We start from the raw sequence: 22,065 nt of genomic DNA on the forward strand, positions 1-22,065 counted from the left end.
AGCTTCGGACAACGGAATTCTGTGACAAGAGCATTCGTGTCAAGTTGGGAGACAATCAAATCGTCGAGGCAGAGCTGGAAGTTCTGCCGATGGAGATTCAAGCTTCTGGACTGGACGATGCCTACAGATGTGTGGCCGTAGTCTACCAGATCCCAGATGAATTTCGACTGCATCCTTGGAATACCATTCTTCGAGGACATGCAACCGCAGATCAACTGGAGAAGTCGACGAACCCAAGGAACGAGAACGAAGACTCAGCACTGGAAGCGAGCAGGGGAGACCTGTAAGCCAATCGAGGATGGCGGACCGGTGATTATCTCCGGGCTTCGGAGATTTGTCGAGGCGAAAGGCCTATCGGCGAAAAGACCCGATTCCTGTCGAGGTGCCGCGCTGGAAACGGATGTGAAGCTTACGGTTGAAGCTGTTGGAGACGCAGTGCAGAAGGAGAAGACCCCAAGTGTTGTCCGCGGGCAACAAGTGGATGCGCAGGCTGGCAAGGGTTCAGCTGGAGTAGATGACGTTGCGACGTCGAAGCGCGTGAGTACCACACGAGCTGCTGACGAAAGCAGCGGTACCAGGGACAAGGATACCGTCGTGGAAAAGATGTTCATGATGGGGATTGCTGACGAAAGTGGTGTGCAGACCAAATTCATCACGCGCAAGAAATTACGGAAGTTCATGAGAATCAAGACCAAGAAGATCGACGAGCCTGACTTCATGTTGGTGCTGTTGAACGAGACGATCCAGCAAGTCGCACGTTCACTGCAACGGCGCGGCGAACCCGACAACGTTGAGAGTGCGAAAGCACAGCGCTATCTGGAAACAGACTGGGACACCTTCCGAGAGAATCCAGCTTTTGACCTTTTAACGGAGTATAAGGACAATATGTTCCCTCCCGAGCTGCCTGAAGGTTTACCAGAGAAGCGCGAACTCGAACACCGCATCGATGTGAAGGATCCGAATCTGGCCATGTACCGGCAACAGTAGCGACAGTCACCGGAGCAGCAACGCGAGGTCGTGAAATGGGTTGAAGACATGGTGCAGAAGAAACTCATACGACCGAGCATCAGTCCTCACGCTGCTCCGACATTTTGTGTCCGGAAGCCTGTCGGTTGGCGTATCGTACATGACTACCGGTACTTGAACTCGAGCACAGTACGCCAAAATATTCCGATGACCCGGAAGGAGGACATCTTGGACGCCATGTCCGGAGCGAACTGGTTCTCCACGATGGACTTGATGTCCGCATACTACCAAGTGCGCATGCGAGAGGAAGGCATCAAGTTTATTGCGTTTCGAGCACCGAACGGACTCTGGGAGTATCTTGTTCTGCCAATGGGAGTCTGCAACGCGCCAGCAACGATGCACAGATTGACATCGAAGCTGTTTCGAGACTTGAAGAACACGAAGTCGTTCTACGACGACATTTACATCTTCACCAAGTCACCGAACGTCGAGGACCATCTGGACGCACTGCGTGAAACGCTGGACATCTTGTGCGACAACAAGTTGTATGTCAAGTTGTCCAAGTGTGTCTTCTGCGCAGACGAGATCCCGTGTCTCGGAGATTTCGTAGGGCGAAATGGAGTCCGAATGGATCCAGATAAGGTGCAGACCATCAAGGACTGGCCTGTACCGCGGACGCAAGAGGTGCTTCATAGCTTTCTCGGTTTGCCTGGCTACGTTCAGCGATTCTGTCCGGAGTATGCATCACTGACAGAATCCATGTTTACATTCTTGAAGAAGAAGAACAAGCGGGATGCCAAGATCCTTTTCAGGGACGAGCAACTGAAGAACTTCAAGGAGCTGAAGCGCCGACTCTGCAACCCACCAGTATTACATCTGCTGGACTTCAGCCGATCCATGCATTTGCGTACTGATGCAAGCAAGTTCGCCGTTGGTGCAGTCCTGTTCCAAGTTGTGGACGGAGTTGAGCGTCCGATTGCATATACCAGTCGCAAGATGAAAGCAGCGGAGCCCAACTACCCAACGCAGCAGCAGGAGTTGTTAGCAATCGTCCACGCGTTGGCAGCATTCAGAATCTACTGCCTGGACAAGCCACCGATTGTTGAAACGGACCACAAAAGTCTCGAAGGACTTTTCACGCAGAAGATGGCAAACCGAAGACTCGCGCGCTGGTATGATATCCTTGCGGAATACCAGCCGACGTTCTTTTATATCCCCGGTGCGAAAAACGGCATCGCCGACGCTTTGAGCCGAAGGCCAGACTTGCAGACAGTGACGAAATTCTTTCACGACTTGAGTGTTAGGAGTTTTGACGACACGCCCTTCAGCTCGGCAATCAGCGAAGTAACTGGTGACTCCGAGTTGGTTGCTCGAATCAAGAAGTCGTACAAGAAGGGCCGTGACGCGGAAGCAATCTTGACAGCGATCAAGCGACGCAAGTCCGATTCGAGACCGAAGCGCGAGCAAAAGCAGCACAAGAAGTATCGATGCTACTCCGAAGCAAACGGTATGCTCTGGTACCAGACACCTGTAGACGACGCTCCACGTATTGTCGTGCCCAACGATGTGAAGTTGCGCCAGACAATTATCAGCGAGTGTCATGACACCAACTACGGCGGACATCCCGGTGCTGAGAGCACGTACTTGACGCTAGCACGCCATTGATACTGGTCGAAGATGTTGAAGTCCATCCAGAGATTTATCGCCGACTGTGAGCCTTGTCGGAGAAACAAGCCGTGGGTGACGAAGCCTCCTGGCTTGCTCGAACCATTGAGCATCCCAGACGAACGTTGGAGGTCGATCTCCATGGACTTCATTACTGATCTTCCGCGAACGAAGCGGGACGTCGACTCCATTTGGGTCGTCATCGATCGGTTGACCAAGCGTTGTCATTTCGTGCCAACTACCAAGAAGGTGAACGCGGAACGTGTTGCTCGACTCTTCATCGACAACATCTGGAAGCTGCACGGCATGCCGACAAATATCGTCTCCGACCGTGACCGGAAGTTCGTGTCTGCCTTCTGGCAGTATGTATTCAAATCCATCGGCACGAAACTGAGCATGACTGTAGCACACCGAGCGCAAGGCGATGGTCAAACGGAGCGGATGAACCGAACCTTGGAAGAGTATCTCCGATGTTTCGTTGGTCCACGTCAAGATGACTGGGACATCCATCTCGCCAATGCTGAGTTTGCAGTCAATTCTACTGTAAACACCAGCACGAAATTCGCGCCTTTTGAAGCCGATCTGGGCTATATACCATTGAACCCGCTTCAACTCGCATCCGAGAAACTTGCAGCTGTTCCAAATAGTAAACGCGGATATGAGTTTCACGAGCGACAAGCAGCCATCCTCTTACGCTGCCGTGAAGCGTTAGCCCAAGCCCAAGAACGCATGCGCGACGTCTACGATCGAAACCGTGTTGAACAAGTCTTGGAGGTTGGCGACAAAGTTTACTTGAGCACGCAGAACCTGGACCCGAAGCACTCTGGGTTGCCAAACTCTACCAAGTTTGGACCGAAATGGATTGGACCGTACACAGTGGTGCGGAAGATCCACAACCACGCGTATGAACTCAACATCCAAGCCGGCAACAAGCTGCATCCCGTCTTCAACACTGCGTCATTGAAGCCGTACAAGGAGCCAACTCGTTTGTCAAGACCAAGCGAAGTTGTTTTGGCGACGACAGCATTGGCCAGATCGTCAAGGGTTTACGTGGAAAACGCACTCATAAACGACGGACCCAATATCTTGTGGAGTGGGTGGGCGAGGAGAAGCAAACCTGGGAACCAATTGAGAACTTGTCGCAAGTCCCTGATCTCATCGCCGAGTTTGAAGCAACACGGCGAAAGAAACGCCGAAAACGGTGAAACGCGAGCAATTGAAGGGGGGCTCAAAGGCCTACATGTATTCCCGTACTACATCCCCTACTGTTGTTGCTCCTGTTGCTTCATGCGCTTCTCCCGCTTTCGCTGCGTCTTCGAAATGCGCTTGCCGTGACGACACTTGTATCCAGGCTTCAACTCCACTCGAGTCATCCACTTCACGTGCTGAATCCATAGCTGGTCGCTCAGAGCAAGCACGTCCATCGGTGGGTCTTTACCAGCTTTGAAGTTATCGAGAGCAATGACGCGGCTATCAGGACGACGTTTCACCAGAACGAAGCAGTGCCCAAGGCCATCCTGACCCGCGCTCACCATGTAAACACCAGCTGGAAGATCGCGACAAAAGTCACAGAGCGTTGCGACATTGGCGCTCGAGATTGAGAGAACATTTTGGAGAAGGTGGTCGTAGTTCAAAGGCACACTTTGCCGCTGAAGTAGCTTGAAGAACTCCGTTACATCCTCACAACACACCAAACTGAATAGATGAGGGACGCGTGACTTGAATGCATCCCACATTGCCATGGTAACCAAGTCCGACTGGCCGAGATAGTACAGCGCAGACCGGAAGGCGTCTATGAAACAGGTTCCAGCCTCAGACGCTTCGTCACGCTCTTTGGCCCAACGCATGAGGGGCTTCGACGATCCCACACGTTTCCAAGTATCAACTAGATCCATCATGCGACGCAGCCACGGCTAATCGAGCTGCTCCATCCAAACCCAGCTCAACTGCAGTGGACGACCCTTCCACTGAACCAAGTAACAGCGATGCGGAGGATCTCCATGAGAATCAAGCAAGCGCACGATGGCGACGATCTTGCTGTAGTCCCACGGCGCCGTCGGATCGTAGTGATTCTTCTGATTACTCGACGGATGTCGGTCGGGCGCTGGAGGAAGCGGTGGATGCCAGCTAGACGTCTCATCACCACGACACAAACGCGAACGTTATTTCGTCGGTCTGTCCTCTTCATCATCGCTGTCATCGAAGAGACCCATACCAGCCTCTGGAGAAGCCTGATCGTCAGCCACAGGTTCAGCGGTGGAAGTCGAGCCGTCTTCACCCGTAGCAGCAGCCGTCATCTCGTCACGGCTCCACCCTTCAACCTCAAGTTCGAAAATCAACTCCTGGAGGCACGATACCGGAGAGAGGCCACCTGAAGCAGCAGGTCCCGCAACAACAGCACCACCAGGAAACGCAGGCGACGCAGGAGGAGACGCTAGAGGCGAGGAAGCCCGGCTTGATGGAACCGGGCTTGAAACAGCGAAGTCAGGCTGTTGACTGTCGCGGACGATCGCTTCCCACATTCGCTCGTCTTCTTCACCGAACTCGGAGTCGAGATCACTGGGGGCACGGGCAGGACTAGCAGGTCCCACGGTTGGCGCAGCTGGAGAGACGCCCAAGGAGGCAGCGGGTGCTGCCGGCGAAGCAGCACCAAGCGAGGCGTCGAGATTTGCCGTCGCCAGAGGCGAGGCAAGCAGCGCGGCCGAAGCGTCAAGCAGGGGCGTCGCCGGAGGCGACGCGGACCGATCAGGAGCAAGCGGTGACATGCCGGCAACAAGAGCAGCCACGGAAGGCACCACCGTCACCATCAGTGACCTACCCAAGCCTCCACCAACCAGGCCGCAGCGTGGGGGACGAGAGGTCGGACGAATCACTGAGGCAGCAGCGGGACACCTCGCGGCTCTCGCTCTTTTTCGGGAATGACAAGTCTGAAGGGATGCGCAAGCCAGAGAAGGGGTGAGTGTATCGGATTGGTAGAAATAGTAGCCAATAGGAGGTATATATAGGAATGACTCACCTTTACGGTAGTTATAGTGAAGCCAGGTTAAAATGCATACGGCAGAGGTAGGGCGGCTGTGGAAGCTTCTAGAAGCTTCCATCCGTCAGAACTGCGGGGGCGGCACTCTTCGTTTCGCACGCCCTCCCCCAAGTCAAGCTTCTTCCTGTTAAACTTTCCTTATTGTGACTCAATACACTCAGTGTCCACTGAGCGTGCTGAGCGCTCGCAATCCATAGGATAGATCACGAAGTTAGATATTTTTCAAGCGTAAGGCGCCTACAATCTTCATCCTTTCCACACGTAAGTCGTTGCCACCTGCTTGATCATTGGCGAGTTGCTGAGTAACGCGAACTCCAAGGGGCCAGTCAAAACACCGGTTTGGTGCGCATCAAGTGGCCCAATTGCTCCTTGCTTTGGCGCATGCGGCTTGATTAGCCACAAAACACAGGTCGCTCAGGTTGTGCTGCGTGTGCCCGTGCGCACCTGCGCCACCACAAGGTGCTCCTGGATCGATTCTCGCAGCACGGCGTTCTCCACTGCTCGGTCGTGGTATGGCTTGGTCGCCTCGTCCTGCTGCATGAGTGCCTGGAGCTTGATCTCCTCGAGTCTGGCCTGCAGCGCCTCGATCTCCTTCTCCAGCGCCGCCTTCTGCTCCTTGCGGATCGTATGCGTCGCCTTGCGCTTCTTGAAGACGCGCTTCTATTTCCGCGCAATCGACCTGCTCCCGCACTGGGGACGGCGAGGCCGAGGCAGACGACACGGGCAAGTGAGTCGCCGGTGTTTCCTCTCCAATTGCAGCCATGAGCTCCATCAACGTGGCTGCAGCGCCGTGGTGCTTCGGGTCCTGCGGCGGCTGCGGCCAGCCATTGAAGGCGCTGCAGATCTGCAACTGGTGGTTGTCCACCACCATCAGCGCGTCCTGCGGCTGCTGGTGCTGCAGCGGTTTGGGTGGTGGTTGCGCCACGATGAAGGCATGCATGAGCGGGTCCATCGTACGCGCCAGTATGATATAGAGGAGAACGTTAGGAGAGTTTGATGTAAGTACCTGCTGCTAAAAAAACAGACGCACTACCGCCGCGAGCAGGTTGGCAACCTCGTCATCCCACTAGCAAGTAAGACGGTCGAGGACTTGGGCGGCGGTGGTCGGCATCTTGCTGCTGGAATGTTGAGAAATGAGGCTCAATCGGGCTGATCTTGTGCAGCGAGTGGCTCATCAGTATGTGACGAGGCTCGCTCAGATCTTTCCGGCGAACCCGTCAATAGCCTGCCGCCAACGCACTCTATGTCCCACACACGACCCTTAATGGATGGGAGAGGGCAACTGGCTTCAAGGAACCGCCGCTTCAACGAGAACTGGCTCGGAGACCATGGACACACTCTCGGCCGAAGTCCCAGGTCTCAGCTGGGAGGCTCAGCTATTTCGCTGAGACTATTGCGACTCTGAAGCCACGATGACTGAAGTTGACTATGGATTGGCTTGACTCCTGTGAAGTTCGGATTGCGGTCACCCCGCTGAGCTACGCTGAGCTCAGACGTCCCGGATAGACGCCTGTTGATGGCTGGATGCGCGGCAAACAGAGCCGACCTGGTCTCAGCTGAACTCACTGCGGCTCGGCTGAGAGTCGACCAGCTTTGGTGGTGAAGGCGCTGAGGTCTCCAAGTCTCAGCTGGAAGAACTGAAGTCCCCGGGTCTCAGCTTGGATCACTGAGACTAGCTGGTCTCAGCTGAAGCCAGTTGGTTTCAGATCTCAGTACTCTGAGCTTGGGTGGTCTCAGCCGGAACAGCTGGAATCTGCATGTCTCGGCTCAGATGTTTCGGCGGGATGTCCTTGGGCTCAGCGGACGCTCCGAAGTCTCAGTTTGGCGACCCAGGTCTCAGATGATGCGGACACTGGTGGACATTTATGCCGGGGGTTTCAGTTGGAATCTCGCCTGAGACTATGGGGGCTCAGAGTGGCCAATGGGTACACGGTGAATGCGCGCTGCTGGAGGGTCGCGTCATCAATGATGACGGACTCATATATCAGCCGTGATGGGACCAGCTGTACCCAGGTTATGACACACTTTCGGCCGATGAGTCACCGGGGATCAGCTACTCATCACTGAAGCTTCGTTGAAGATCTGCCGAACCCATGCCTGACCACGCTGGATTTTGCTGAGCTCAGCCCATTATTGGCTAAAACTCAGGTTGAAGCGCCGAATGCCTTAGGCACACTGGCAGCTCTCAGGATGGTCTTAGCACCCTTTGTGGGTGCTCTCTGAACGGCGCTGTGCGCCCCCAATTGATAGGTCTTTGTTTGCATGTGTAATAATTGAATCAGAATCGAATTTGCCCCAAAGGACGCAAGTGGGAGTGTTTCCTTGTGTAAAAGGGTGCCGAGGACCGGTTCCATCAAATCTCAACCCCATATAGTCTTTTTGGGTGTGCCTCGGTGTGAGGAGGAGCTTAATTAGCTATTTTATATTATTACGTGATCTGGACGACATTACCGACACGTATTTCGTATTTTCGGGGAGTAAGTGACTCTCCTGAGGTTTCGGCGGAGCGACTACGCGGGGGCTGAGATTGGCTCAAGTCTTCAGTGCGGTTGCTGAATTTCGCTCGTTTTGGAGCGTGGTGCGCGGGCGTCCCTAGGTGCAGAGCGAGAACCCAGACTACGGACAGGCTCAAACCGAGCCAATTTTCTCGGGGCCACTCTAGGTCTGTGGGGCGAGTGAAGACCTGTGGAAGCGGCTCTCAGCTGGAGCCGCCGGAGGAAGTGAAGAAGCTACGGAGATCAGGTCCAAGGTCTCGAAAGAGGTGGACAAGTTACGTGTGGAGTGTCGTGTTTTGTATTGGAGAAAACCCGGGGCAGATTGGGTTGGACACGTGCGAGCTGAGACCTGTTGAGTGGGGAGCAGGTTTCGTTTGGAGAGCGCTGGAGACATCTGAAGTGGGAACAAGGTTGCTGTGACTGGCTGACGTCTGGGCCCAAAGCGTAGCCCTAGGAAGAACCGTCAAGGGGATCGCAACGGAGGTGCACACGCCGCGCCTGACCAAGGACCGGAGCTGGGAAGTTTCATCCGAGCCGTTGTTGGGCTCAGCTGAGGTACTTCAGCTGAGACCCCAAGACTCTGAGCCTTCTGAGCTCTAGTCTGACGTTCGGCGGTCTACGTTTATTCAAGGTTCGATCTGGAAAGCCGGGAATTGGCCCGCACCTCGCCACAACTGGTGCGCGTGCCCGGATCAGGAAACGACTTTGGACGGACGAACGTCAGCTATGTCGACTGAAGCTAGTTCAAGTGTCTCCAACACAAGTGGTGAGAAGAGCGAGACTTCGCTGAGGCGGAGTCTGAGAGTTGCTGGATTGCCGGCTGAGGTGGTGCCGCAGGAGGCTGAGAAGTCCAAGTCGAAACGATCGACTTCTGAAGTCCCGGCCCTCAGCGCTGAAGCGGAAGCGTCAAGTGAAGCTGAGCCGAGCGCTGAACCTGAGACCCCACCGAAGCCGGAAAATGCTGTCCCGCCGCCGGATTCGCCTGAGACGAAGAGGTCTGGGACGGATCAAGGTGGTGGAGCGGGCGCTCAGCCGAGCGCTCGTGTTGATGAAGGTCTGAGTCAAGGTGTGCCCGCGGAGAGCAAAACTGAAGCCTCCCTGAGTGAATCGAAGGCTCAGACCAAGGATTCTCAGCTGCCAAGTGCTCATCCGGAGCCAACTGCTGCGATTCGTCGCAGTAGCCAAGTCGAGGGTGGTGCGCTGAGCTTGTTGGGAAGTCGTGAAATAATTTTGATGTCGCAAGGCTCAGCGGAGGCTGGGACGGGACCAGATCGGTTCAGTTATGCGCCTGGAACTGGTTTCTTTGGCTCAGGTGGTGGTGGAGCTTGGCCAAGTTCTCTTTGGCCGGAGCAACGCCCCTTTCAACGGCTGAGCGGAGTCCCCGAAGGTGTGGAAGCTAGAACGCTGAGCTTGGCTCAGCTACCTGAGATGACTGAGGCTGAGATGATCGCGTATGGCCGATCTCAGCTGGAGATGTGGATGTCGGTGCCTCCTGAAGTCGTGCACCCTGTTGATGTGGCGTATACGCCGCGTCATAATGGTTATGACCTTTGGGGGTTCATCCGAGCTGCAAGTGCTACGGCCAGACACCTAATGTCGGTAACTCGGTCGTCCTCAGCGAGATGGCTGAATATTTTCAATGCTGAGCGTCGACGGATCCCTGTGGTGTATGATCTGAAAGCCATCCAAGTCTCGCTGAGAGTGACACCGCCTATCGCATGTATCGCCTTACTTCAGATTATGCTGCATGAGGCTGGTTATGAATTTCTGAACCAAGTCCCTGTGTGGCACACTCTATCTGAGGTGGCTGGAGTGCCGGAGTCACGGATCCGACTTGAGATCGAGCGAATTGGACGATTTATTGGGGCTGAGCTGACCGCCTGGAAGATTGCAGTTGGGTCTACCCCGTACTATGTTCGACCGGTCTCAGATTCGCTGCTATTGACTTCAGCCCAGACTGCTGAAGCTCAAGTTGGTGCTCAGCTGGGCAGGGACGGCGATGCCATTATGGATGAAGACACCCAGCTGTTCTTGGGTCCTGAGGTGGTTATGCGACTTCAGCTGACTGGCCTCAGGCCTAGGAGTCCAGTTTCAAGTGATGAAGGTGAACCGTCGTGAAAGCGAGCATTGCTGACAAGGTCTGAGGCTGGGATTTCGATGAGCTGGCATAGTTCAAGTGAAGCCACTTCTGGAGCGACTCGTGGTGCCAGAAACGATCCCGTGCCTAGAATGGTCGGTGCAGGTGCTGGTTCCGACCTATCTATGATGGCCACGGATGATGGTGCGAACCTGTCTGGATTAAGTTCCTCAGGGTCGTCCCTAATGTCTGTGACCGACTATATGGTTGGGACTGGGGCGCATATGCCAATGTCAAGTGCTACGGTGATGCGAGGATCAACAACGACAATGCCGAGAAGTTCCTACCCTAGGATGGTGATATCAGTCACGTCTCAGCCTCCCCGAGCTAGCTCAGCTTCAGCTGGAACTGAGACTGGGACGCTCAGACTTGAGAACCCAGCCCAGATACCGTTACCTGGCACTCCCGAGTCGAGGAGACTGGATCACGCGAGACATACGGGTTTTGGTGATCAGCGGGTCCCTGGACCTGCCGCCTTTAACTTTGGACCCCCGTCCAAGGATACGAGAGTCTCAGCGGAAGCATTGATGATGGAGGAACAGTTTCACCGGGACTTAGCTAAGCACGACGCTGATGCGTGGACTCGCATTAATGCTGAGCGGGATCAGAGACGCATGCTAGAAGCTCGGCTGAATGCCGCTTTAGCTGATAACCAAGCTGAGCAGCTGAGACTTCGTGAGGAGTACCAGAAGTTGCAAGTTGCAAATGCCCAGATGTCCGAAACTCAGCAAAGGGCTCAGACAGAACAGCGAAGGCAGTTGGCAGCCTTGGAGAAATTAGCTGGGCAACGTGCTGCCGAAGAAGCTGAGAAACACAAGGCAGACGAAGCTCGGGCTCAGTATCTCCTGGGTGTGCGGAAGGAACTTCAAGAAGCTGAAGCCAGAGCCAGACAAGCTGAACTGCAGAAGGCTCATGAAGATCGTGCCTCGAAGATCCGAGCTGAGTATGAAGTGGAATTACTGAAACTGAAGGAGAAGCATGTCCAAGCCCAAGCTGAACTCAAGCGAGCAATTGATGAACAAGAGGAGAAGATCCAAAGGTTCCAGATGGCTCAGGAGCAGTTGAACACTCATGCTAATTCAAACGCTAGAGTGACCGGCTCAGCTCCGCCCTCAGCTCAGACCCGAGTCTCAGCTGGGATGCCAAGGTCTCCTCCACCGAGCGATCCAGTCTTGGCTCAGCTCGCTCGGCTAACGGATGTTATGCAGCAGCTAGTCCAGGCGAACCAAGCTAAGTCGGAGCCGACGAAGGCGAGTAATACGACAGAAAAGTCTCAGAGTTCAGCGCAAGGTGCGCGGACCAAGTCAACATCCCGAACATCGACCTCAGCGTCGAAGCGAAGCGGGAAAGTCCGTGTAACCAAGTCCAAAATGCCTGATGATGATGACTGGGGCTCAGATGATTCGAGTTCCAGCGATTCGTCTCACGGTGAACTCGAAGGTCAGTTCGGAGCCGCCGCCCAAGCTAAGAGTGCTGGTACTGGGTCTGAGACCCGAGTGGTAGTACAAGCCATGTATCCCCACGACGCACTGGAGAAATTTGATGAACGTGCATCTTTGGATGATCGCGTCAATTGGTGGGAATGTTTTATGTGCTATGCGACTATGGCGCCATGGGATGAGAAGACTCGGATAGTTCAGTTGAGGATGCGACTCTCAGGTTCTCTGAAGGATTGGCGCACTCAGCTCCCCGACTCGACCCGCTCTGACTGGAAGAGGCTGTCTCACGTATTCAAGAAAGAGTGCTGCCGCAGTATTGGTTCTAAGGCTGAGCGGTATTACGCTATGGAGATGCGTGACTCTGAGACTCCTCGGATGTTTTTGTATCGACTCAACCGAGCTGCCAAAAAGGCTGGGATTGCTTTTGAGAAGCCGACAACTGATCGCGAAGCCCATATTCGCCGGTTCATCAAGGCGCTAGGAGATTCTCGGCTACGGACCACTTTACAAGGTCAGCGGTTTGATACTCTGAGCGAATTGGAGGAAACTCTGAAGCGTATCGAAGCTTTGCAGCAGGAAGATCATCGGAAGGATCGAGACTATCAACAACAGAGACGCCCAGCTCAGAACTTGCAGTTCGGCCGGTTTAAGCCTCAGCTGCGACGAACTGAAGGTCGGGCCTTTATAGCTGAAGGTTTGGGATCAATATCTGAGCCTGGTCGTCATGCTCATTTCGAAGATGAAGCCGTCCAAGACTGTGATACCGACAACGAAGCTGAGCTGAAGTTTTCCGCGCCGAAAACTGAGGTCGCAGAGTCTCAACCGAGTTCAGCGATGTCTGCTTCAGCTGAGCTCAGTCATTTGCCGCTGTGATGGATGAGGAGATTTTTCGAGTTGCTGAGCGTCTGGCCTGGAAGCCAAGACCGGACAACCAACCGTATGGAGCACTTCAGCGTGAAGAAATACTGTGCAACGAATGTGGAAGCAAACGCCACAAGACTGAGAATTGCTGGAGTAAGCTCATCTGTGGACGCTGCCATGACGAAGGTCATCCGACCCAGTACTCAGTACTGCAGACGTCAGCCGTGCTCTAAGTGTGGCGATTACCAATGCCGGGGTTTGTGCGACATGTGGTCGGCACTCAGGGCTGTGCAGGAGGCAATCCGCGCCGGAGGCTCAGTTGAGGGCCTTGACCCTGAGACTGTTCAGCTATTGCTGGATAGCTTAGACCCTGAGACGCCGTTAAACCACTAGTCTCGCTGGTTCGGAAACCAGTGCGTGACGAGCCTAAGTCCCACGCATACTGCGCATTTGCATCTGTGGGTCCATCCCTTCCATGTTGGCGCAGTAATAACCCCAAATGCACAAATTCATCTGACCAAGCCCGAGTTTATTCTGGTTTAGCTGAGATCGATGATCCGAGCTCAGAGCTTGAATTTGAGAACCATCTCGAGTTCGCTCTGTCTTATGGAGAACGATATGGCTGGCGGAGTGTCCATGTCTTGGTTGGTGACAGACGTGACATGGCTATGGTGCAAGGAGCGATTTTCAACCGTCGGATATAAATACTGATGGATACTGGAGCTACAACAAGCATTATGAGCTTAGACCTTGCACTCAGGTTGAGGCTGAAGCTCAGACGTGGTTACAGGCTCCGGGTTACCGGGTTTGGAGATGTTCCGACATACGCTACAGCTCAGGCTAAGATTAAGCTGACGCTCGGTGTACGGGTTGTTTACGTTATGGATATCTGGGTTGGGAATATCGGCGCAGGTATAGACTGTCTCTTAGGGATGGACTTCATGATTGCTGCCGGTGTCCGACTTTGTCCTCGCGAAGGTGTTGTCCGACTCCCAGATGAAGAGTCTTTGTACTTGGTTGGTGGACCTGAGTTCGATCACGTTGGGCTTGAGGTCAGTGTATCCGTAGCTGAGACTGTACGACTTCAGCCGGGACGGTCCATGGTTCTTCCGGTCAAATATCACCAAGCTGAGCCCGACAAGGTTACTGAGTGGGCTGGGCGTGGTGATCAATGGGTGACTCAGTTCATCTATGGCGCTCGCTGACAGGAGACCCAAGGCTGTCAAGGTGGTGAACATCTCAGACCAGGTGGCGCGCATTACTCAGCACACTGTGGTTGCATGTCTGGTTGAGAAGGGACATTTACCTCGGGGAGATCGTTTTGTCCGGCCCAAGGCTCAAAAGCACCGGGAATGGAGCGCATTGGTTTATGAATCTGAGCCCTCCCGGGAATATCTGAAGCTGGAAGAGATGGTTGCGAGGCGGGCTGAGCTTGTTGGACCTCCTGCCGTCGAAAAGCCAACTTACCAATGGCCGAAGAAGCTACTCCTGAGGAAGAAGCCCTCAGATCCGAACAACACATGTACCGCTAGGTCTGAGCTTGACGCTGGGGTGTTCATGGTAAATACCAACCCGCTAGCTCAGCCGAGGCAGGGACGTATGTTGCCAAAGCCACCACGACCGCCCTCGAGTGACCCATCAACAGTGTCACCCAGTCTGCCAGTAAATGCCGAGGAAGCTCAAGGTTCTCGGTCTGAGGTCGGCTGGGCTGACGGAGTCTCAGTTGGCGAAGGTTCCGAACCCGACATGGAGTCTATCAGGATGCCGGAGGTGGAAAAACGTCTCAGCAGGCTCAGCAGGAAGTGGAAGCCGTATTTCAGGATCAGCCGGTAGACTTTGTTGCCGATCCGACGTTGCGACTACATGAGGCTTTGGCTCAGTGTATGCGGATGGAGGTTGATTTCTCGGACGAAGAAGAAGCGACTGTGTATTTTCATGAAGGCACTGAGCTTTTGAGTGACCTGAGGAATCAGCTGGTTGCTCTTCCTGAACTCAGAGATCTCAGCCCCAAGGCGGATCTGAGCACGGCAAATATTGGAGAACCCGGGACAACGACTGCCGAGATGGAATCCCAAGTCAGAACTATCTTGGAAAGACATCACTCAAGTTTTCTAGGGGACGGAAACGCTGTGCCGACTCCAGCCAGGGGCGTAGTCTGCGACTTGGATGTGGGTGACGCTAATCCGGTAGCTCAGCGGTCCAGGCCAATTCGGCCGGAACACCTTCAGAAAGTGTATGACTTGCTCAAGAAGCTCTTGGAAACTAAGCTTATCGAGTATTCGGACTCAGAGTGGGCATCGCCAATTGTCATCGTGGTGAAAAAGAACGGAGTCGATATCAGACTCTGTATCGATTACCGACTAGTGCACCAGCTAATCAAGCTCATGCATTACCCTCTACCTTTGATCGACGATCTGTTGATTGGGTTCGAGAGTGCAATGTGGTTCCTGAGCTTGGACATGGCTAGCGGGTTCTGGGCGATGCCGATGACTTTCAGAGCGAAGCACATCTCAGCTTTTATCTGTCCGCTGGGGCACTTTCCGTGGACGAGGATGCCGTTTGGCCTGAAAAATGCTCCATTGATCTACCAGCAGATGCTAGACAATTGTCTGTGGGGTTTCGTACGTCTCCCGGACTCAGAAGAGTGTGGCGATGCGGGCTCCAAAATCAGGGAATAGCCTCGCGGCTAGACCTCGATCTCAGACCACTCAACTCAGAATCTGAGATTAGATCTCAGATCCCAAGCTGGGTGAGGCGTGTGTTCCTCACTCTTGCAATCCCTTGACTTGGTTCTTCCTAAGGCTACGCTGTGGGCCCAGACTTGCGTCGGCCACACCAGCTGCCTCCGAACTCGACAGTTCCCAGATACCCCCAGACGAAGCTTGCTCCTTGCTTGGAAGGCCCTTGTACGCACGTGCTAAGTCCGCTGTGCCCCGTTTCTTGAATATAAACACGTTCACTCCACACACACTTAGTCCACTTCTCTTCTCAGGCCCTTGGACTCTGGGCCTTAACAGCCTCCTCCTTGCTCAGCGACTCCGGCTTCGAGTCGCTTCCAGTCACGACACTTCCTCCGGCGGGTCTTCACTCGCCCCTCAGACCAGAGTGGCCCCGAGAGTTGGCTCGGTCTGAGCCTGCCTTGATCCAGGGTTCTCGCTCTGCACCCTGGGACTTCCGCGCACCACGCCTTGATGTAGGCGACACAGCGAAGCTGGGAACCACTATCTCAGACTATTCGCGCCACACGGATACCACTAGCAACCCCAGAAACCACTATCCCAGGTGTTGCTCTGCCGAAACCTCAGAGCGGAGCACCTTCCGCCCGAAAATATGAAGCACCGCCAGGAAACCAGCCAACCAGCACGAAAACCCAGCAAAACCAATGTCCCGCGTGTGGAAATACAACAACGAAGGCAAACCGGCCGAAACACGAAAAGGCTTGGTTGTTGAACTTGAATTTATTTGGAGTTAGCTGAGCTTGACCGTAAAACACCCGTAGCGACTCCACTTGACCTTGCGCGCGCCGCCGGGGGCAGGGACTTGGTCCCTATGTAGCAACACGCCCGTCGGCGCAAGACGAACTCCGCAGCTTGCGGTCTTCGGGTCAAAACAAACTCTGATTATTATCATGCACATGCACATACAAAGGGTCTATCAAGTAAGGGTGCAAACATCTCCTGGGTACACCTTGAACAAGGGTGAGACACCCACTAAGCTACTGGCTTGACGGCGCCCGTGAATGCGCGTCGGCCCTTCCATTGGCCTGTCTGTGTCAGTCATCACTTGATTACACTGATTACACCTGGGTGCAAATCAGTGATATCCTGATTACGCCAGGATCTTGTGGCCGGGATTGGGCGGACTTGGTCTGTCATCACCTGATTACACTGATTACTATGGGTACAAATCAGGTGTTATCCGGATGACGCCAAGATCATGTGGCTCCCGTTGGCTCAGATCCATAGGCGACTGGTCAGGCCGAATCTTGTGTGCCTGACACCAGGGGCCGAAAAGCCACAACGGGGCGACCCTTCAGAGTGACCCTCCAAGCGGCAACCGCCAACTTCAAAGAGCAACTACCGCAGCTCCCAGACCGGCAATGTATCCATCGCTTGTGTACCCACTTCATATGTGAGACCACGAAGCCGCACTTCAGGCCCTGCAGGCACGCCGTAGGCTTTTAGTCACGTCCTAGGCTCGGAGCGTCAGCTGTCTTTCACCAGTTGCCACTTATCCTCACGAACATCGTGCATCCAGACACCAACTTGCGCCCACAATCACCGTGTCTCAGTTTTGGCACAAGTTGAGGGACTGCCGGGCTGAAAACCTGAGCTGGGGGCAAAATTACGATGTTGACTCCATATCTCAGCTGTGGCACCCCAGAGCCGAGATGAAATCAGATGCCGCACGCCACGCCCTCTCCCCAGACCCCAGACTGCACATTTCAGGGTCTGGTCCACAGGCAAACCTCAGACCGAACTCCAAATCACAAAGTCTCAGACTTTTGCCATCACTCTCAGGTATCAGAACTCCGGGCATTCCAAACTGTGAGGTCACCAATCTGAGACCTGGGGTCTGAGACTTAGGCAACCATGGGGCTTCAAATCACAGACCCAGAAGGCCCGGGCTCAACTCTCCGCCCAGAGTCCGACTCAAGGCCTGGAACCTCAGATCTGTGGCCTCTAGGGCGATTCTCAGATCTCAGACCTCAGACCGAATTCAAATCTCAGACCTGGGGGTCTGGGGTCGCTGCAACTCGACGTTCGCAGAACTCAGTTTCCAGATGTAGCCAGCACAACTTGAAGGATGTACAAAAACCAGACTTGGGTCAAGAAATATCCACGTTTCAAGTGACATGTGGCCGGTACGTGGTAGGGTTTGGGCTTCTGACTGATGGGTCCTGGCCTAGAATTGGCTCGGATCTCGTCACAACCGTCCCTTATGTGCGCTGGGTCCAAAGAGATCATTCTCGAGTTGGCCCCAACGCACATAACCGGAAGATGCCCACACTCGCCCCGTCCCGGCCGCGAAATCTCTTGCCGCGGCTCCCGGGTCTCGGGCCCAGCCATTTCGTGAACAGTCCGGAGTCAAAGAACCTCACACTGCAGCGGTGGCACGCGCAGCACATTTTTCGGATGGCTGACGACCACGCGGACAACCAGCGGCTCCCCGCGCCATCGCAAGGTGGCGGCGGACAAGACGCGGGGTCGCGGGGCGCTCCTGCAGCTCCCACAACCTCCGGTAGTGTGTCCACGACCACAAGCAGCACGTTCACGGCCTCTGGCAGCACTCCCACGGCTTCTGCCTCCGTGTTCACGGCGACGGCGACCTCGACGAGGGCGCGCACGGGCTCCACGACATCTTCGGCAGCTTCCGGCATGTCTCCGGCGACTCCAGCATCCGCCTCGACGGTCCCGCGCTCTGCACCGGCACTGCCGGCTTCGCAGCTACCGTCCGGCAACACCACGATCTCTTGCACGTCGATTACACCACCATCCGCATCCACGACGCTCGCATCAGTGAGCACGGCAGCCTTGACGCCACCGCCAGCGTTGCAGACGCCTTCGGCGACGTCTCCGGTGGGTCCACGACGGTCGTTCACGCTCTTCAGTCCCTCACAACGCCATCCGTCGCCCGTGCCGTCCACCATTCGGGTCCCCGCGACGCTTGACGACGTCGAGAACCACGCCACGCCCTCTTCCCAGACCCCAGACTGCACATTTCAGGGTCTGGTCCACAGGCAAACCTCAGACCGAACTCCAAATCACAAAGTCTCAGACTTTTGCCATCACTCTCAGGTATCAGAACTCCGGGCATTCCAAACTGTGAGGTCACCAATCTGAGACCTGGGGTCTGAGACTTAGGCAACCATGGGGCTTCAAATCACAGACCCAGAAGGCCCGGGCTCAACTCTCCGCCCAGAGTCCGACTCAAGGCCTGGAACCTCAGATCTGTGGCCTCTAGGGCGATTCTCAGATCTCAGACCTCAGACCGAATTCAAATCTCAGACCTGGGGGTCTGGGGTCGCTGCAACTCGACGTTCGCAGAACTCAGTTTCCAGATGTAGCCAGCACAACTTGAAGGATGTACAAAAACCAGACTTGGGTCAAGAAATATCCACGTTTCAAGTGACATGTGGCCGGTACGTGGTAGGGTTTGGGCTTCTGACTGATGGGTCCTGGCCTAGAATTGGCTCGGACCTCGTCACAAGAGTCTCAGGTGGACGCTGAAGTCTTGGAATTTCTGGGAATTAATGTCGAAAGCTCAGCTGAGCATGACTTCACCGCTATGGCTGAGAATATGACTGTATTCCAAAGGAACATCCCGGCGCCACCTCAGCTGAACCCTGTTTTGGGCCGAAGTTCATACATTGACGATATTGTTTATAGAGCCGAGACCTGGGAGCAGATGTGCGAGGATCTGGACCGATTACTGTACCGGCTGAGATATTGGGGGATCTCAGTAAGCCAACCCAAGAGTGAATTCGGCAAGAGGACGATTTCGTATTTGTCTCATGAAATTGGAGCCGAAGGAATTCGAGTCAAGCCGAAAATTACCAAGGGTGTGATGGATCTCCCGTTCTCGTCGACTCTGAAAGGTGTTCAATCTTTTCTGGGAAGTCTCAATTACTACAACAAGTTTATTGAAGACATCCCGGTTATAGCATCTGAACTGTATGAGCTGACGGACGAGCAGATCCAAGCGGGCCGAGACCTCAGCCGAGCCAAAGGGGCTTTCGAGGTTCTCAAGCGTAAGATTGTGTCGACACCTCTGCTCAGGCATCCGGACTCTCAGAAACCATTTGCGATCATCGTGCATGCCAACCCATGGGCAGCTTGCGCTGTGTTGGGCCAAGAGTATGATGGAGTTATACTTCCGGTTCGTTTCACTGGACGTGTCTTGCACGACCAAGAGCTCAGATAACATCCGGCTGAAAAGGAGGTGGTGGCGCTGATCAGAGTTCTCAGAGTTTTCTACACTATGCTGGCTGGGACGAAACTGATCAAAGTCTATACCCGACATTCGGTGCTGAAGTGGATATTCACGTCACGATCACTTGAGGGACGCTGCGAGCAATGGGCGACCCGCTTGGCACCTTGGCCTTTGGAAATTCACAAGATCCAACGAGATGAGGACGGCTTGGCAGCGATTATGGGAGCTGGGATTACCCCCCGTGATCAGCTGGATCAAATAGCTGAAAACCTTATCCCGGCCAAGGGACGTGTCATCCGAGCTCCTCCTATTAGTCTTGAGATGCTCGAAGCCGATTATGCAGGCTGGTTGCTCAGCTTTGATGGAGCGGCCAAGCTATCAGATCGTCGAGGCTCAGCAGGATGTATTCTCTGGAAATTTCCGTCTTGGGATGTGGTCGAAGCTTGCAGTTTTCATTTTGAGGATGCTACGGTGAATGAGGCAGAGTACCATGGATTGATCGAAGGCGTTAAGATGGCCTTGGCCAGAGGGATCTCAGAGTTGGTCATTGTTGGTGATTCTCGGATTGCAATACAACAGGCTCAGTGTCTCATCCAGTGTCTGAATCCGAGACTTCAGATGTTGCTTAAGGAATTTGAGAATCTGCGCCCAAAGTTCAGATCAGTCAAGCTGGTTCATGTTAAGCGCGAGTTCAATGCGGCAGCAGATTACCTGACGACGAAGACTTTAGCTGCTCGACACTCTGTAACAATTGATAACTCGGTCGAATTGGCTCACCTGAAACAGCTAAATCGTATTCCTGAGAAGTTGATCAAAGAACAGAAGTCTGAGGCTGAACGGCTCGAGCCAGATCTCGATCAAGGATCCGGAGTCAAGCTGGATATTGTAGTCGAGCCTACGACGCTGGCTGAAGCAGCCGAGCCTTGTCGCCTGAAGCTAGGATATTTGTTGTCACAAGAAGCCGGGCTGAAGAAACTTCAGCTGAAGCCAAAATGGATGATCCGGACTCAAATGCCGAAGGCAATTCTTGGATGGGAGCCGAGGAATCTTCTAACTGCTTCTCGCCTGAAGCTACGACACCAACTCTAGCGATTGCCGAGAGGTGGCGGCGAATATTAGCCCAGCAGGAAGCTGAGCCGTGGATCAACAGGCTCCGAAACTATTTGAGTTGAGATCTGACGGAACTGTCCTCCGCTGAAGCTGAAGATGTGGCCAAGATTGCTAATCAATTTGTGCTGGACTCTCGTGGAGCCTTGTATTACCTGAGCAGGGATACGCCAAGCGCCCACGGAATGCGGCCAATAGCCTGAGATTAGTGGTGCCCAGTTCGCTCCGGATTGACCTGCTACACCTAAGTCATGAAGATTTTCAGGGTGCTCATCAGGGAATCTCCCGGACGTTTGAGCGGTTGCGCCAAGAGTATTACTGGCCTGGAATGTACGCTGATGTAGAGCGCTTTGTCAAAAAATGTGTGGATTGCGTCACAGCCAAAGGAGCTCCGCCCATCCCTGGGCCGTCACCAGGAAATATCCTGGCGACTAGGCCGTTTGAGGTGGTCTCCATGGACTTTGTTACAAATCTACCAAGGTCTGATCGCGGCAATACGTTCTTATTGCTATTCCAGTGTCTGTTCTCGGGTTATGTGATCTGTAAGCCGATGGGTTCTACCACAGCTCAAGAAGTGACCGAAGCCTACATGGATCGGGTGTTTCAGCGGTTTGGTGCAAGTGAGATGATAGCCATGACCGAGACCCTAGATTCATGGGCGAGGTTTTCGCGAGGTTCAGAGACATGTTGGGAAGCCGACAGAGAGCTACGCTGGCGTACAGGCCTCAGGCTAACGGCCAACAGGAACGATCCGTTCAGACTGTGATCCGAGCTGTCCGAGCTTACGTGGCTGAGCCAGATCAGAGCGACTGGGACGGCCAAGTTGAGAAGTTGATGTGGGCTTTGAACACCTCCTTTGATGTCACTCGTCTGGACACTCCGTTCTAATTGGTACATGGATGGGGGCCTCAAAGTACAGTATCCGCCATGTTTGGACCTCAGCCAATCGGGTTGGATCAGAAAACTGCTTACGAGTGGCGCCGAGGTGTTCAGCGGCAGTACGAGAACGATCAGACTTGGGCTAAAGACGTACAAGCTCAGGTCAAGGGAAACGCTCAGAATTTCAGACGAAAGTTTGGCGGGGATTGTCCGAGAGGTTCCAGAAAGGATTTGAGGTCGGGGACGCGGTTTGGTTATACCTGGCCCGAGTCCAACCTGGATTAACGAAGAAATTCGCTCATCTGTGGCATGGTCTTTTCAGAATCATGGAGACCTCGGACGACTTCCGTTGCAAGCTTAAGATCGAGGGCTCAGGCTACAAGTTGTACCCCTGGGTTCATATAAGCCGGTTAAAGCATAGAGCGCTGTTCCCCGATCGTCCGACCGAAGATGTGGAAGTCGCTGAGGAAGATGCCTTTGACGCTGCAATCCTACCGGAAGATGTGGATGGTCCAGATGAAGCTCAGAATGAATATGAAGTTGAGA

General features: G+C 54.2%; 2 protein-coding genes across 2 annotated transcripts; both read right to left on the reverse strand.

Annotated features, from left to right (window-relative positions):
• Positions 1-6,082: 6,082 nt before the first annotated feature.
• IUM83_01664 (Phospholipid-transporting ATPase 2) lies at positions 6,083-6,620 on the reverse strand (the record flags this gene model as incomplete). Its single annotated transcript, XM_067925533.1, has 2 exons — positions 6,083-6,328; positions 6,390-6,620. The coding sequence occupies 2 exons, from the start codon at positions 6,618-6,620 to the stop codon at positions 6,083-6,085; spliced, it is 477 nt and encodes a 158-aa protein (XP_067797388.1).
• Positions 6,621-17,687: 11,067 nt separating this feature from the next.
• Positions 17,688-18,250, reverse strand: IUM83_01665 (uncharacterized protein; the record flags this gene model as incomplete). Its single annotated transcript, XM_067925534.1, has 2 exons — positions 17,688-17,739; positions 17,802-18,250. 2 exons carry the CDS (start codon positions 18,248-18,250, stop codon positions 17,688-17,690), a joined length of 501 nt encoding a protein of 166 aa, XP_067797695.1.
• Between the last annotated feature and the right edge of the window lie 3,815 nt (positions 18,251-22,065).

The sequence above is a fragment of the Phytophthora cinnamomi genome, assembly GCF_018691715.1.
Source record: "Phytophthora cinnamomi strain GKB4 chromosome Unknown Contig14, whole genome shotgun sequence".
NCBI lineage: Eukaryota > Oomycota > Peronosporomycetes > Peronosporales > Peronosporaceae > Phytophthora > Phytophthora cinnamomi.